Consider the following 17,630-nt stretch of genomic DNA (forward strand, 5'->3'; position numbering starts at 1 on the left):
AAGTAGTCAGAGAAAAACTGATGTAATAAAGTCAATGGTTCAAGAGCCCAACTAAAACAAATACTGATCTCCATCATGGTGATAATAACTTTATTATTTTCAATAAAACATCAACAATTAAATATCTGTTAATTCTCAACAATAACTTTTGTACAAAAGAAATAATGTTAAACTGGTTTGTAAACTGGTTTCACACTCAGTGGCTGGAATTTCCAGTCAGTTGTAGTTCTTGTGTTTCTCTTTTTTCTGTTCTTGTTTCTCTGTCCTTCAGTGATTCTGCTTATCAGGTGTTCATCAGTGTCTCAATTCACTCACTTCTTTTCATTCACTCTGTCAAGTGGACTATATCAGTGAACTAATGTAGGGAATAGTGAATGAGGGTATAGGGTGTGATTGGGAAAACAGCCTCTGAGTGTCGATTTTGAGCACTGTTAATTCACAGTATATTCCTATAGGCTTTTTTTGTTTTCTACGGTATATTACTGTTTTAATGGAAAATGGTATGATATTGTCAGAATTAGGCCTTTTTTTACAGCAAGGGTTAACAGTGTAAACAGATGCAGTCCGTCATTCATGTAAAAGTTGTAGATCCCGAAAAAACCTTTTATCAATACCTTGACCTAAACAGGTGCAGTCCGTCATTCAGGTAAAAGTTGTAAATCCCGAAGAAACGATTCAGCTTCCCCTGGGGTCTTGCACAACACAGATTTACCATCAGAGATAATCTTAAGCGTAGCAGGGTAGTGCAAGGAGTAATCAATTTCAAGTTCTCGAAGTTTCTTTTTGATAACGTCAAACTCCCGACGCTTTTGGCGAAGACTGCACAGCAAAAACTCCAGTGTTAAATGAACTCTCCTGGGAGTTTATATGGCTCCAGACTCAAGAGTGTTAAAGTGTTAAAATATGAGTGTTAAAGTTAATGAGCTAATTAAGTGATTCATTGAGTGATGACTGACCATTACTGAAGACACCTGATGTTAACAAGCAGAATCACCAAAGGAGAAAAAAAAATATTTTAAGACACCGTTATGGTGATCAGTGTTTGCTTTAGTTGGGCTATTGACCCTTAAATTGTTAACATTAGATTTTGTCTGTTGTATCTGAGTTATAACAGCCAGATGAACAAAGAGAAAAGCTGATCAGGTGGTGTTGGTTATGTTTTGACATAATCATAATTTGACCTGAATCACTGAACTCATTTAGAGTCTAATCACTGACTTAAATGTACCCACTGCGCAATGTGACGTCGGAGTGACGTCATTTTCATGTGATTTTTGGACGTCCAAATTTGGTCCATTGAAGGGGTTGTTTTGTAACGCCAGGCGACGTCTTTTTTTGACGTCTTCCGCACGTCTTATGTTGACGTCTTCCGCACGTCTAATGCTGACGTCTTCCGCACGTCTAATGTTGACGTCTTCCGCACGTCTAATGTTGACGTCTTCCGCACGTCTAATGTTGACGTCCTTGTGACGTCTTTTACATGTCATTTTTGGACGTCCAATTTCTGTCCATTGATGGGGTTGTTTTGTAACGCCAGGCGACGTCTTTTTTCGACGTCTTCTGCACGTCTAATGTTGACGTCAGTGTGACGTCTTTTACATGTCATTTTTGGACGTCCAATTTCTGTCCATTGATGGGGTTGTTTTGTAACGCCAGGCGACGTATTTTTTCGACGTCTAATGTTGACGTCGGTGGGACCTCCATGTAAGGGCTATTTATAGTCCAAAAGTGGTCCAAACGTGGTCGTTTGTGGACATCTTTTGACTTTTAACACGTTTTTTTTAATACAACTTCTATGTAGTCCTATGTTTCAAGAGGGTGGATGACATGTTTTCTGTATCATGTATTCATTTTCCTGTAGCTTTGTTTGGCTCAGCAGTTTGAACTGGAAATGCATTACACCTTTGTATGCGTCTCAAGTTTTCACCTGCTGCTGAGACAATCAAATGGAGTTTTTGGAAAATTAGTCTTATTTCAGAAGGTGGCATACTGTTCAAGATCATTTTCCAAAATCTCCATTTGATTGTCTCAGCAGCAGGTGATAAGCATTCAAAGGTGTAATGCATTTCCAGTTCAAACTGCTGAGCCAAACAAAGCTACAGGAAAATTAACTGGCACAGAAAACATGTCCTACACCCTCTGGGAAACATGGGACTACATACATACAACAGTATAGTTATACACATTCAAATAAATCACAATTCAATATCGCTTTTTCAAACTTTATTCAAAGAACAAAACAATATGCCCTGAATGGCATCAAACAAGACAATGTATTGGACTACTTTAAACTATTTTAATTCTCATCACGGCATAGGCTCATCAGGGCATTGCGAATCCTCCTCCTCCTATTCTCTGTGGCGCATGCTTGAGGTGCTCAGACACGTTCCCCTTGATTAACTCCTCAGTGGCTGCATTATCGAATTTCATGATGCCCTCTGCACAAGCAGAAATAGACAAATTACTTAAATATATTCAAAGGCAATCTGCAGGCATACACTCAAGTCCCCACATGTGTAAGCAAAAATATATTTCCTGTGCATCCACTACCAATACTGGATTAATGCAAAGCCATCTCCCATAACTGTTAACTGTAACAATTAGCTGTCTACAAGACTGTACTTTTTGAGAAAGCTTACATTGTTTAATGTGTGCATTAGAATGTTAACAGTGTTTTAATCAGCCTGTTGTGCTTAGTGCAATTTACAAAAGCTGGTACTGTGCTTGGAAACACATTGGACTCCATAGAAATTACCATTGAGAAAAGTTTTGCACAAAAAGTTTTTTATATTCTGGATAATAACAACACATCCACTACATGTTCTACTTGTCAGAGAGCAGACTGTTCAGCTGGAGGCTGCTTCAGCTTCAAGGACTGCCACAGGAAGTCATTCTTGTAATAATGACTCAGCTTTGTGCCACGAGAGGAGAATAATATTTTGAGAATTGTGATTATTTACCATCTTTTACTTTCAACTTTGCTTTTGTTTCTTAATGCTGTAACACCTCTTGTGGATGAATAGTCTATCAAGATAGATAACTGGCATTGCTTTTTTTTTTTTAAGTCAGAAGGGAAGGAAATGTTTTGTCCAAAGTTATTATTTATAGACTAGTCAACATGAAACTTGGGCTTACCTTGTATTGCTCTGTAAACCTTTGTACCCTCTAAAGGGCGCTTCCCCCTTTTCCCCTTGCCCTTCAAATTAAATTTGGCCATGAGGCTGTTGGTAAAGAGCCTAAAGAAAAATAAATTTCAATAAATCAATGTGAAGGATATACAGTGCTATGCATAAGTTTAGACACCCATGCAAAAGTTTCCTAAAAAGATGAATTAAAAAAAAATCATCTTTTGGAAATTGATCTTAATGCATTAATTTAAAAAAAGAGGAAAAATCCAACCTTTAAGGACAACATTTTTCTTTGTGAATGAATATGTATCGTAAATAAAGAAATGTTCTTCCTTAAAATACATTGTGCATAAGTCTGGACACCCCTATGTTAAATTCCCATAGAGGCAGGCAGATTTTTATTTAAAGGTCAGTTACTTCATGGATCCAGGATACTATGCATCCTGATAAAGTTCCCTTGGCCTTTGGAATTAAAATAGCCCCACATCATCACATAGCCTTCACCATACCTAGAGATTGGCATGAGGTACTTTCCATAAGATCATCTCTCAATGCAAATCAAACCAGCTATTAGGCTAACTGAAATAAAACCATGCCAATCTCTAGGTATGGTGAAGGCTATGTGATGATGTGGGGCTATTTTAATTCCAAAGGCCAAGGGAACTTTATCAGGATGCATAGTATTCTAAAAAATTTTTTTTTAGACATTAAGTTCAATTTCCAAAATATGATTTTTTATTCCTCTTTTTAAAAAATAAAAAAGTTAGGTTTATCAAACTAAAACATTGAAATATGCTAATTCTGATATGTTCATATAGCCTACTCAAAACAGACAGGGCAAGCTAACGCAAGTGAGCTTACCACTTTTAGATGATATGTCATGTTTTTCGTCGAGCTGTGGAAAACTGTTGCTTGCAAACTTTGCATTCGACCTTTTTCCTGTTATCAATTTTAACAAAATGCTGCCACACTGTCGATTTCTTTGTTGTTGACATGTTAGAAGAGGACTGACTATTAAACGCTCTCACAAATAAATAAATAATATTCAGCATCAAACCTAGCTCGACCTATGAGCTCGACGCTCTCTCTTGGGTTGGGCTAATCCAAAAAAGGTGAAAACAAGGGGGGTGTTCTGAAGACAGACTGTTACAGTGAAACAAGGGTACTCTGAAAACACCCCCATTAGCAGTTAGTGCTTTCCACCTGATGAAATGAGCGCGCCTCAGCGCGGCAAAACTGATGAAATGAACGCGGCAGAAAATCGACCAATCAGAATTTTGGTCGAACCAGAACGTATCGACCAAATAATCGACTAGGACAGTACAGCCCTAGTATTTTCAGTTAATTTTCACCTATTCGGACATGCTCAGAAAGAAGCCAAATGAGAACATGCAAAAAAAATTGTAGATACCTGTCCAAAACTTTGTGGACACAGTCCTTGGTGTTCCGCCCACCAATTCTTGAAATTTGCAGCACCTGTTGGAATAAGACCATTAAACTTGACTGTCACTTCCCAGAGGGATCTAACAGTGTGCGAGTGCACTGTATTATTTTATTCTAGGCTATCCATTACTTTAAGACTTGTAAAACCTACCAGGGTATCAAAGGCCTGTGCATCAGAGAGGCTTTGCTCCCGTAACTCAAAGTCCTCCATGGTGTCCATCCTCTCTATATGGACAGCTGAAGAGGCAGGCTGCGTTTCCTTGAGGCGATGGCGGATGTCGACCAGTAGGCTCAGGACCTTTTTCTGGAACACTGGAATAAATAAACACACTTGTTGATGATTACAATGCTCCAATTAGAATAGCAAGGTTAGCTAGCTCACAATTGTTTTTGTAATCAGCTTCAGTGTTTGTTATTAGTAAAGCAGTGTTGGAGAAAGAAACAAAAGTCCAAAGAAATGTAATCATCTGACATGATAGAAACCAAGCCACGGCTAGGATTGAAAAGCAGTTTCTGTGGACAGAGAGAACAGTGCAGGAAGATAGAAGGTGGTACTATTAAAAATGCCTTCTCCACTGCCAATACGCTGATTTCACGCAGCCGCCATTTTTAAATCGAAAGTGAGGCTCCGGTGGGAAGAACCCCGGAAGTAAAGATAAACAACAATGCCTTGGATTACCAACCTGAAGCTGCTGCCGCGATTTACACTATTGGATGTTAATATTCAATATAGGATATGTATATAGTTCATTCCTGCTTCTGTTTTAACATTCTGAATTATATATAAAAAATTTATTTTATTTATAAATTAATTTCACTGTATATAGTCTAAAGTATGAAAGAAATGTATGTACATTTTTAGAATTGACACAACATCATTAAACACAACAATACGCCATCGCATTCACGACTCTCCTGTGATTAAAGGCGACACTTCCGGTTTTCTTCCCACCGGAGCCTCGCTTTCGATTTCAAAATAACGGCTGCGTGAAATCAGCGTATAGAACAATACTTACCACCGCAAGGCAATGGAAAGGCCCATCTCCCAGTCTCAGTCACTGCATCTGCACCACAAAAAAAAATGTTTTAGAATTTATCAAATAATGAAACTTAACAGATTTGTTAGAAGAGATATAACAAATCTGCAATATTATAATGATTAAAGGAACATCTATAAAACTTGCTGAACTGCAAAGTAGATGAAACCTGCTTCCTTAATTGTAAAAAAAACAAAAAAAAACAAAACAATGTGTGCACTGTAACAGGCAGCCAGGGTAGGATCACCACCTGAATAGCAAAATATTCATAATTGAGCGCAGTATAAATACAGCTGACAACTCACCTAGCCTGTCATAGGGGGGGCGGCTGAGATCACTGCGCTGTGCTCTTTTATCAGGTCTGGACCTGGCCGAGGGACTGGGGGCATTGCTACAGGACTGGTCATCAAAATGCTGTGCTCTTTTATCATATCTGGACCTGGCCGAGGTACTGGAGGATTCACTACGGGATCGATCATGTCTGGACCTGACTGTACAAGATAGATTTATTAGTCACATACGGTTATATGCAATATAATAAGTAATATAGCAGTGATATGAAGACTGTGTGACTCGCACCATCACTGTGCCTGGACCCATCATCTCTGGACCTGAAAGTCGGCCTCTCAAAATCACTGTGCGAGGACCTTATGGTGGATCCACTGCTGGACCTAGTAACATTTAAATTGAATCACTTGTCCATACATTTATAACTGACAATAACATGCCATGTTTTAACACTGATACAGACAAACCCCTACTGGTTGACCAAAAATAAGGGCTAGAGGCCAACCAGTAGAAGCCAGCCACTACTAGCCGCGTTTCCATTACCCTTCAAATTGAGCAAATTGAAATTGCGCATTGAAAATACGCTCAATGGAAACACGTCAATTTCGCAAAAACTCCCATTTATCGCAAAAAAGTTTTTGCGCTCGCATGAGGTGGTTTTTCAGGCAATTCGAAAAAGAAATATTATTATTTCGCAAAACTGCAATGGAAACAGTTTTTGCGCATTTACAGTCACCTGACTTAGATGACGCGGTGTGTTTGGACAGAATACGAGACGGAGTTATTTATTGAATTCATAAAAGACAAAAGAATGACAGAAATACTGGATTCTAAACCTCAAAGAAATGAGTGAGAAAAACCCAGAAACATATGTGCTGGCAGTGCTGCTCACAGACACAGCAGCCTATAACTTACCTTGCCATTAATGCTTGGATAACACGTCTACATTTCCTTCCATTAATAATAATAATAATAATAATGTCTAGTGCGTTACGTGGCTGTGATATATATAAACCTACCAACATCCGTTGCCATGATTTTTGGAATGACTTATCGCGAGAGGAAAAAATTAAGTTTTAGTCGCATAACATCGGTTAATGGAAACGGTGTCATTTCGCAATAGTTTTTTTATCGATATTTAGAAAAGTTTTGCGCAAATCTTTAATGGAAATGCGGCTAGTGACGCTGTGCCCTGTCCTGCTTCTTTACCTGGAGCGATAGCCATCCCTCGCATGGCGAGATCCTGAAAAACACAGAATATTCTTACATTTCACAAGGCCTGACAAAATACAAAAGTGACTGTTTAAAGTGTGATGCAATGAATACTCACTGGGTGTCGACGGGTCTCTGCTTCGAGGTGCTGTGCTTGCATCTTGAGAGCGAAGAAAACAAAGAATATTCAAAGATGTACAATTATTTAAATGAAACAAAAAAGGTACGAAATTTGGCACACTCTGCTCCTCTAAGCCAGACAAGTCTGAAAAATGTCATTAAGCCTATAAAAGAAATCATTACCAAACTTATTTCTTAAGCAGTAAGTAACACTTTGTCCTGAATAGACTTTTAGTTGGCGCAATGGATAAAGTACTCACGGGACATTTCCTGGCGCCGAGATCTGGCAGCGTATTTCTCCAGGCCAGAGCAGGCTTCCACAAGGCCATCCAAGGTTTGACTTTCAGAGTCTGAAACACATGAGTCACAAGGCCTGACAAAATACAAAAGTGACTGTTTAAAGTGTGATGCAATGAATACTCACTGGGTGTCGACGGGTCTCTGCTTCGAGGTGCTGTGCTTGCATCTTGAGAGCGAAGAAAACAAAGAATATTCAAAGATGTACAATTATTTAAATGAAACAAAAAAGGTACGAAATTTGGCACACTCTGCTCCTCTAAGCCAGACAAGTCTGAAAAATGTCATTAAGCCTATAAAAGAAATCATTACCAAACTTATTTCTTAAGCAGTGAGTAACACTTTGTCCTGAATAGACTTTTAGTTGGCGCAATGGATAAAGTACTCACGGGACATTTCCTGGCGCCGAGATCTGGCAGCGTATTTCTCCAGGCCAGAGCAGGCTTCCACAAGGCCATCCAAGGTTTGACTTTCAGAGTCTGAAACACATGAGTCAGCCTATTTAGTAGGGTCATGTTGCATATACTAAATTAATAATGAAACACTTGAGTCATTACTAAATTAAAAAGCAGTGCTCGATGGTTGGTGCGAGGGGAAAAGTAAATACTCACTAGGAGTGGACATTTCACTGCCCCGGGGACTGTCCGCACGCTCCACTGGGCTAGACATGGCTCCATCTTCATGGGCTGAAACGCATGAATGATCCTGTGACTCATGTTGTACACAACACATTATCATGCTTCTTAATTTGTCATCAGTACTCCCACTGCAAAGTATTTACTAGAGAAGTAAAACTACATAAGAAATTCTTTTTTGTTTTCAGATAAACAGTACATAACTTAAGTAATTTTTGCTTAAAACAAGCTAAATTATCTGCCAGTGCAGTAAGAAAAAAAAACTTAATTCAAAAAAACTTAATAAAAACATAATCTTAAAACAAGATTATTTTCCTTACTGCACTGGCAGATAATTTAGCTTGTTTTAAGCAAAAATCACTTAAGATACTTTCTGTTTATCTGAAAACAAAATAGAATTTCTTATGTAGTTTTACTTCTCTAGTAAATGCTTCTTGATTTAAGAATTTTTAGATTTTTGGACTGGAAACAACACAAAAATACTAAGTAAGAAAAGCATTTTTTGCAGTGCACAAGTGTTGTGCAACATGTTAGTGTCTTCACTGGGCTGCAGCTTCTGTGGTGCAGTAGGGAAGGGGGGTATCTTGACGCCTATACAGAGGTAATTATGTGTAACTAAGCATATCCATCTCCAAAAATATATAATCTTAAATAATTTTATTCATTTTGAAACTGGAATTATAAATTCATTAAGAGAAACCCATTACCCCTGGCACTCTCATCCGAATCCGTTAATTCTGCACACACAAAAAAAAAAAATCGATGTCTCAAATTTCAGGCCCAATTTGTATCAACCAATTTTATTTTAAATGTATAAAGTATTTGAGAATGAGAAACATACCATTTCTAACAAAACCCTCTGGAATTCCTTTTTTAGTGCGCTTTCTTGTTGATGTAATCGCCTCATCGTCCTCTTCTGCCTGGCTGGTCAAGTTGTAGGCGTCACATTCACGACGCTTATCTAGAAATTATAATTAGTTTAAAATTCACCTTAAAAAAATATATATTTTGACATGGTAATGTATTAAATTTTCTATTAATCTAGGCAAAACTAACCTGAAGTCATCTTAATCTTTATCAATGAGAATGTCATCCAGTCATCCTGGGGGTTCATTTGGTCCTTTATCGCTTTTTTGGTTTTTGTGACACTCATCTTACGTGGCCATCTGACTGTTTTCTTTCCTCTGTCGATCCAACTGTCAGGAACTACACCCTCCTCCTCTTGGGTACCCTCCCTCCAAACTGCCCTCGTGTACATGACCTGGAAAGGATAAGTTTTTAACATTTTAGTTCAAATTTTAGAGGTTGAGAGGGTTTGGACATGGGCTATGAGGGTAACATTGGGAGTAGGATATTGTGGCAAGAGGACAGAGAGAGGCCCGGGGAGTTTTATGGATGCATTAAGAAAGGACATGCAGGAGTCACCGAGGAAGATATAGAAAACAAACGGATGGAAACTGGTGATCAGCTATGATGATCCCTGATGAAATCTAGCTAAAAGAAAAAAAAATTAACCTTATTGTGTGTGTTCCAGACCATGGCGAAGGGGTATGAGGACAAAACCCCCAGCTTCTTGTGGAAGGCAGGCCACCTTCCGGAACAGATCCCTTTCTCGCAGTAGTGCATTTTTCATCCTGACACGACCATTTCCAATGCACACTATGTTCAGAAGTCCAGAGCTACACGGTTGTTGGAATAATGGTGAAGTGTGACGCAGAATTTCACAAGCAAAGGTCCCGTCTGCATTTTTCTGTCGAACAAAAGCAAAGCTGTTGTCCCTCAAAAGAAAACAACTGTCCTTTTCTTTATCAGAGACAAACACTTTAGGGTGTCTTTGGCTACTGTCCACTTCTGCTTGCTCGATTTCAGACAAACGCCTAGTCACTTGTTCCAAGGGACTTCTCCCGCTCCTCACGTGTTTTTTGACTTGTTGTAGGTAGTTTTCGAATGGAAAACAGGAAATCTCATTTAAGGAACAGTTGAAGTGGCTGGCATCCTCTTGGAGATGAATTAGTGCATGTACATTATACACAGCAAAGGTCTTGCCATACAGGTCAGCACAGCACGTGACAAAATGTTTGATTAGTTCCTGAGAATACTGGAGATAGGCATTTCGAGTCCGCTCATCTGACTCCAGCATTATTGACATGGATATTGCCAATGACAAGAAATGTTGGTATTTCTCGGGGGACAACACAGTTTTCAAAACCACAGGACCTGTGTACAGCAAAAACTGCCTCAGTTCAGTGGCTTTCCACCTATCAATTTCATGCAAACCCCGCGGTTGTCGAGCAAATTCACTTGGCATCTTCCCTCTCAGTGCAATTAGTTTCTCAGAAATTGCATCCTTTTGCCTCACAGATAAACGACAGACCTTTGGGCCACGAGTCAAGTAAATTAACAGCCGCCTAACTACTCCCAAGCAGACGACATGCATATAATCTAGGACAAAGGAGCTTACGCAAGGAATTCCTGCTGCAATGAAGGGGCTGATACCAGTTTGGTGATTACTGTACTCCACTCTGGAGAAACAGTCATCTTTTCGAGAAGTGCATTCCTTTTCACTGAAAACTATTCTTCTCTCAACACGAGTGCCTCTGATTAAGCATCGTTCACAACTCTCATAGGCAGTATGACCCTTAATACATTTCAGATATGCCCTTGCTGGGGCATCACATATCAGGGCATCAATATTGACAGTGTAAGTCTGGCCTTTAAAAACTATTCCATTGTCCTTGAGATGTTTGTATTCAGTCAGAAAGTCTTTTAAATCAGGGTTTCTGCAGGGTTTGGTCAGTCAAATTTAAGACTTTTTAAGACCTTTTTATGACCATTATGATTGAAATTTATGACCTACACGAATTACGAAAAATCATTAAAATTCCTTTCAAAAGTTTTTTTTTTAATTGACTTTCATTGAAAGTAACAAGATGTATTATTTAAATGCCTAAAGACAGCTCCAACGCCTTCTTACCCAGTGTGCAATATGCTTGATACTGATTATTTGCGACAGGCTTGAGCCAACTACTAAACACACCATCTTTGAGCCATGGCTCGTTAAATGTACACTTTCCCATTGTGATAGACCGGGAGATTTCAGTTAGGGCTGGGCAATATGGCCAAAAACAATTATCACGATAATTGTTTTATATTAGTCAATATCGATAATTATCACGATAAATTCCTTTCGATAAAAAAGATCTTTATTTCTTTCAAGTTTAAAGGCAGACTGTTGCTTCTAAGTGAAAGTTGTAGAAACCAGAGCTTTAATTGTGGTTTTAAACTAACTTTACTCTTTATTGTCAGAAAATATAATGACAAACACTTGCTAAAACAGGTGAACATTTCACAAATCTGAGGTAGGACATTCAAACATTTGTCATTTGTCCTTAACAAAATAAATATCTTTATTGGGAAAATAATTACTTAGTTTCTGCACGTGCTAATAGGGGCCAAGTCTTGAAACAGGTTTGTGTTGCCTAACTTTGATGGCACATATCTTCAGGAAATGTATGAAAAACAGTAGCCTAAATACATTATTAAATACTGTAAATATTCCATAGTCCTTTAATACATTATCAGCACTAATAATATAATAAAATTCAATATGTATATCCCACATGGTGCAGTTAATATTACTAGGCTAACGTTACAGTAAATCCATGATAAATGATGGGAGATTGTAGACGGAAAAGCCTTCAGACTGTATCGTTGTGCAGAGTTTCTCCTGTTGGTCAGCGCTGTTCAATCTGCCTTTAAACTGGTTTAAATCACTGAGACAGTGTGTTCTTCGCTGAATTCAAGCACTTCTCACTGGATCTTGTGACCGAGACCGATCAGAGTAAACGCATCAGTTCTATAGAGCTCGCGCTGCGCTGCCGTTTGGACTTGGAGCCGAGCGGGTAAATGGTTCGTGTGGCGCGCGTTTCAAATGAGCGTTCCGCTTTTGGCGCATTTAACCTGTGCATTTAACATTATGCCGCCAGCGCATTTTCAGGGGGAAAAAGCAATGGTAGAACCAACGAATGAACGAGCATATCAATTTAAGACGTGGCTAAATGAAATTTATGACCTTGTATGGAAAATCCGGACGTTTTTATGACTTTTTATGGCCTAAAATTCTGATTTTTAAATTTAAGACGTTTTATGACTTTTTATGACTCCGCGGAAACCCTGTAAATACTCCTCAAGAGGACTTGGCTTACTTTGTCCACTGAACATGGCTACAATGAATGGATCAAACTGGCCACACTTCGCCAGTATTGGCCAGAATTGGACTCCACTACTTTTGAAAACTGGGATGCCATCGACGTTTATGCTGAGGTGCACATCATTAGTCTCCATCTGACTTAAATAGCGACAGATACCCTTTTCTAAGCCGTAGTACTTGTACTGGCCACCACATTTAGACTCTGTTGTGTTATGCTGTGGTGTAGCAAGAAGTGTCCGGCAATCCACAGGCAATAAGTGCCCTTGGTTTCTTAATATGGGCAATAGACCATTGAGTGCTCTGTGTGTCAATCTGTGCTCTAAGGCCCACTGTCTCAGTTCGTCCTCAAAGCTGGTCACTTCAGCTTCATTTGGTTCCTGTTCAGAGTCAGTAGAGGAATAGTCCAAATCAGTGTCAAAGTCAAAATCATCTGATGCCCCAAGAACACTGTCACTCAAACTATCTGGGGTCCTAGGCACACCGTCACTGCTACAACTACTTGTCCCAGGCACACTGTTGGAATTATTTTCCTCTTCATCACTGTCAGAATAACAGAGCAGTTGATCCAGTTCTCTTTTGCGTTTTCGCCACTGTCTTACTCTCAAAGTCATCTGTAAACACAGTCGTTAATCAAAAATTTTAAGTTTAACTGTTTATTTGACTGGGGCCTGTACAAAAGAAAAGAGGATGAGATCACAATACCTTGTTTAGGTGGTTTATTTCCTAACAGGGAAGAACACCTCACTCCTTAGAGCACATGAAAGACAAAAGAAATTGGTTACACACCTTAAAGTTTTCATTCTCCATCACCCAAAAGTTAAAGGATTAGTTCAATATCAAGAAAATTTTTTTTATAATTTACTCACCCCCACGACAACCAAGATGTCCATGTATGTCTTTCTTCAGTCAAAAAAGAAATGAAGGTTTTTCAGGAAAACTTTCCAGGATTTTTATTATCCATTTAATGGATATCCATTTAATGACAACCAACTATTGAAATGTTCAATGAAGGTTCAAATGTCTGTTTCAATACAGCTTCAAAGTCTCTACACGATCCCAGTCGAGAAATAAGGGTCTTATTCAGCGTCATTTCCACACAAAAAACACCTTTTAACCACCAATGCCTGTCTTGTACATCTCAGTGATGCGCCATGCATTGCGTCATCACATTGGAAAGGTCAGGCGTCACATCATCTAAGTTATTTGCGAAATATGCCAACTCATTTTCTTCTCCAACTTCAAAATTATTCAACATCTTTGTTTTAATTTATTATTATTTATTTTTTCATTACCTTTCCAACATGATGATGTAATGCGTGACATCTCGCAAGACAGGCATGTGTGTTTAAAGTATAAATATATATTTTTTTTTTAGAAAATGGCAAATTGTTTAGCTAGATAAGACCCTTATTTCTCGACTGGGATCATGTAGAGACTTTGAAGCTGTATTGAAACATACATTTGAACCTTCATTGAACATTTAAATACTTGGTTGTCATTGAAGTCCATTAAATGGATAAAAATACTGGAATGTTTTCCTCAAAAACCTTACATTTTTTTCAACTAATGACAGACATGGACATCTTGGATGACATGGGGGTGAGTAAATTATCAGGTCATTTTTATTTGAAAGTGAACTAATCCTTTAAAGTGTAAGTTGCAGGTTAACCACCACAGCCAATTAATGTGTAAATTAAAGTGCTCTATATGTATATATTTAATTATTTCTGTCTTAAAATGCGTTAAAATAACATGTATTGGGGTTTCTTCAAAGGTAGCGTGTTTTTTCAGTTACTGGGTGATGACGTCACAAGAGGAACTCGCAACCCATACTCCGCTAGATTCCTACTGTATTATGGCTATTTGGAGAACGACTGAGGATGTGGGAAACCATCAAATTCTTTATGGACCACAGCCCTACAATTTTTAACTGGTCAGGCGTGAGAGAGAGAGTTATTAATGCTTGGTGTGAGGAGAATTAGTGGAGGGCTGGCCAGGTGTCCTGGTGAGTAACGTTAGCTACGTTAAAGCTAGTCTAGCCTGGTGCAAACTTAACCCGAATAATAAAACGGAACAAGCAAGTCTTTTCAAAATATTGCCGTCATGTAGAATAGCAAGGAGGGACAACGACTGAAGACATTATATACTTACAGTAAGTCAGTCCAAATCAGAGCTGTAGAGATGCAAACACTGCACAGGCACCAATCGCTACTCTCATCGACGCCTCATACGTCATGTAAGTTAATACCCTTCCTCAATCCACGCGTTATCAATTTCTCACGATTTAATTAGCGATGTTTATTGTCATAAAAGAAAAAGAGAGATCGATGTCCCCATCACTGTGTTTGTGTGGGCTATGCCACCCAATCGAATCAGCAGTGGAGTGTGTGCTGCCGTGAGGTGAACGCGTTTTGGAGTTTAGTGGAACAGCTCGACCTGCGACCGGCTGATCTGACGTGCCTGAACCAGTTTGTTTTGCGAATAGCTTATTCTCATTTCAGGCAGGATCACGGTCCTCTTGAAGTCAGCACACACGAGTATGTTTACAATTGAGTTATTTTATCCATAATTTTTTTTATCAAATAAAACATACAACCAACTTTTCTGAAGTTATGTAAGGCGAATATAGCTGCTAGTGTACGGTAACTCTACTAGTGAGTTCCTCTTATGACGTCACGCCCCATCTAGTGGAAGGGAGCGGGAGCGGTTAAAACCACTGTTAAAAGTGCCAACTTTTCTTATTATATCAGCATTTTGGTATAAAAAACAATGGTGGGCGGTTCTTATCTTTATGTTTAATAAACACATTGCATTTCTTAGTGAAAAATTTAACCTGCAACTTACACTTTAAGTGTTGCAGTGTTACAAATTAATATGTACGCAACTATCTCCGCTTTCACGGCTGCTTTCTTGGTTTCGCACGACGCAAATCAGAATTTCCTCAGGTGACATGCTGTGGTACGGAAAAAAATGCTTCTGTTGGTTTGTTGATGGCGGAATTTTTGGGTTTTCATTGATAACACCACCGGAAGAATCATAGCTTCTCATTATCAGTCACCTTTTTTCCTGTTTAATTACTCGCTGTGTGAGCGAGCTGAAATGTATTGCTTGTAAAATCGTCGTCGTTTTTGCTGAAGGTGAATAAAAACATTCTTGAAATTGTAATAGACATTTAGTTTAATTGCTAAACTACAAGTGAACGGAATTACAATGAATTTGAACGTCGTTTTATCAGTATAGCAGCAATTCGTTTTTGTTTTACACCAAAACCTCTAAAACAGTCATTACACAAGAGGGTGGTACAAGTAGGCTACACTGTTGTATTTCCAAATCATTTTTAAATCTTTGTAACTTTGTTTTTCAAAGTGCTGTCTGAATAAAGAGTGTCATTTGGTGTAGCCTAATTATTGTTTTATATATATATAAATTAGAATATCACGGACAAGATAATTTATTTCAGGAATTCAACTTAAAATGTGAAACTAATATATTAAATAGGATCATTGCTTGCAAAGTGAGATATTTCAAGCCTTTATTTGTTATAATTTTGATGATTATGGCTCACAGCTTATGAAGTGCTCTGAATGTCCTGGTAGACGGCTGCATTGACTCTGGACTTCCAGGACATTCAGAGCACTTCATGCTTCCTTCAGCTGAAAAGCTTTATGAAGATACTTTTCCAGCAGTATTTGCTCCTGCCCACACTGCCAAAATAACCAAAACCTGGTTCCCTTTCGTTGTCACTCCGAGTTACGTCGGATGACGACGAATGGGGTTTCGCTTAGAAATCCTATCATCTTCGAGTATTAAAACACGAGCCAATGGCAAAGAAATGCCATGGGTCTGCGGAATTTGCATAGCGTAACTCCGCCCCACCCTGGGGGTATATAAGGAAGTCGCTGGCAAGATGCAGATATGTTTTCGCTTCGGAGCCAAGTTGATCTACTTCACTCCACAGCCAAATCCTGAGTTCATCTCTTTATCTCTTCGAGACGAGCCTCTCTCCAGGTGTTGGTGTGACAGCGAGTTCCAGCGAGTGCACATTCCCTGCTGATCTGTGCAGTGATTTGCCAGAGTTTGTGTGTTCTCTCCCTGGTCGCTTCAACACTCTGCGGAGAAATCTCCTTTCACAAAAGAGCATTGCACACGGCACGTCTTTTTAAAGATGCCTCGCCCGTGCATTTCTGGTTGCGGTCTATTTGTATCTGACTCTGATGGGCACAATCGCTGTCTTGTGTGTCTGGGTGTCGATCACGCCAAGGCAGCGTTTGTGGATGAGTCATGTTCCCACTGCGGGAACATGCCCATCGCACGGTTGAGATCGAGACTCAATGATCTTAATGTGAGAGTCCCCTCATCCGCACCCCGATCTACTGGTCCCGAGAGGGCTGGTACTTCGGCTGGCGGCCAGGGTGATCTGAGGGTTACAGTGTGGAACAAAGCGCCGACTATTCCACGCTCCACACTTCCCTCTGTTCCCGTGCAACCCGCGAGTGTCCGCGTGGAAACCGCTGTACAGTCCTCTGACTTGCCGCGAGTTTCATTCGGCGCTCCAGAGGAAGACTCAATGTCGATCGCTGCATCACAAGGTGGGCAGGAGTCCTCGGGAAGTGAGGATTCGGCTGTGCTGCCACCCTCGGGTGTCCCAGCATTGTCCGAGTCTGATCCCGAGATGACGGCCATGCTTTCCCGGGCAGCCGCGGCGATCGGTCTTGAGTGGTCCCCGCCACCTGGGCCGGTTCGTTCGCGGCTGGACGATTGGTTTTTGGGTGCGGCTGCTGATCCGCGTCGGCGGCCAACCCCAATGCCTTTTTTCCCGGATGTGCATGAGGAGGTCACGAGGTCCTGGAAGGCACCATTGTCTTCCCGTGATCGCTCGGCGACCGCCTCCGCCTTGCCTCCCCTTGATCAGGCGGCCGCCAAAGGGTACACTGGGGTTCCCCAGGTTGAACGCTCTGTTGCGATGCAGTTGTGTCCTCAGAGTGCTTCTTCCCGCGGGGACCCAAAGCACCCCTCCAAGGCCTGTAGGTTCTCCTCCACCCTTGTGGCGAAGGCCTACAGAGCTGCGGGGCTGGCGGCCTCCTCACTGCATGCCATGGCGACTCTGCAGGTCTACCAGGCCCAGATGTTGCGTGACATGCACGAGGGGAGGTCTGACCCAGCACTCTTTGATGAGTTGCGTGCCGCCACCGACCTTGCTCTCCGAGCGACGAAGGTGACCGCACGCTCGCTGGGTCAGGTGATGGCCACTTCGGTGGTC

The 17,630-nt window shown here is 40.2% G+C and overlaps 2 protein-coding genes across 2 annotated transcripts in view; both read right to left on the minus strand.

Moving 5' to 3' along the window:
• The window catches only part of LOC309495446 (uncharacterized protein), a 134,919-nt gene that overhangs the window by 15,982 nt on the left and 101,307 nt on the right, over window positions 1–17,630 (minus strand). The window lies entirely within an intron of this gene.
• LOC309495551 (uncharacterized protein) lies at window positions 1,223–16,094 on the minus strand. The gene is made up of 19 exons (XM_082165332.1): window positions 12,333–16,094; window positions 9,676–10,923; window positions 9,217–9,421; window positions 9,002–9,121; window positions 8,868–8,897; window positions 8,674–8,751; window positions 8,137–8,211; window positions 7,915–8,004; window positions 7,653–7,694; window positions 7,489–7,578; window positions 7,227–7,268; window positions 7,106–7,139; window positions 6,188–6,279; window positions 5,914–6,099; window positions 5,588–5,635; window positions 4,723–4,883; window positions 4,540–4,604; window positions 3,136–3,236; window positions 1,223–2,438 (listed from the first exon to the last, which is right to left on the minus strand). The coding sequence occupies exons 2-19, from the start codon at window positions 9,784–9,786 to the stop codon at window positions 2,323–2,325; spliced, it is 1,686 nt and encodes a 561-aa protein (XP_082021458.1). The 5' UTR covers window positions 9,787–10,923; window positions 12,333–16,094; the 3' UTR covers window positions 1,223–2,322.

The sequence above is a fragment of the Leuciscus leuciscus genome (assembly GCF_965113295.1).
Source record: "Leuciscus leuciscus genome assembly, chromosome: 3".
Lineage (NCBI taxonomy): Eukaryota > Metazoa > Chordata > Actinopteri > Cypriniformes > Leuciscidae > Leuciscus > Leuciscus leuciscus.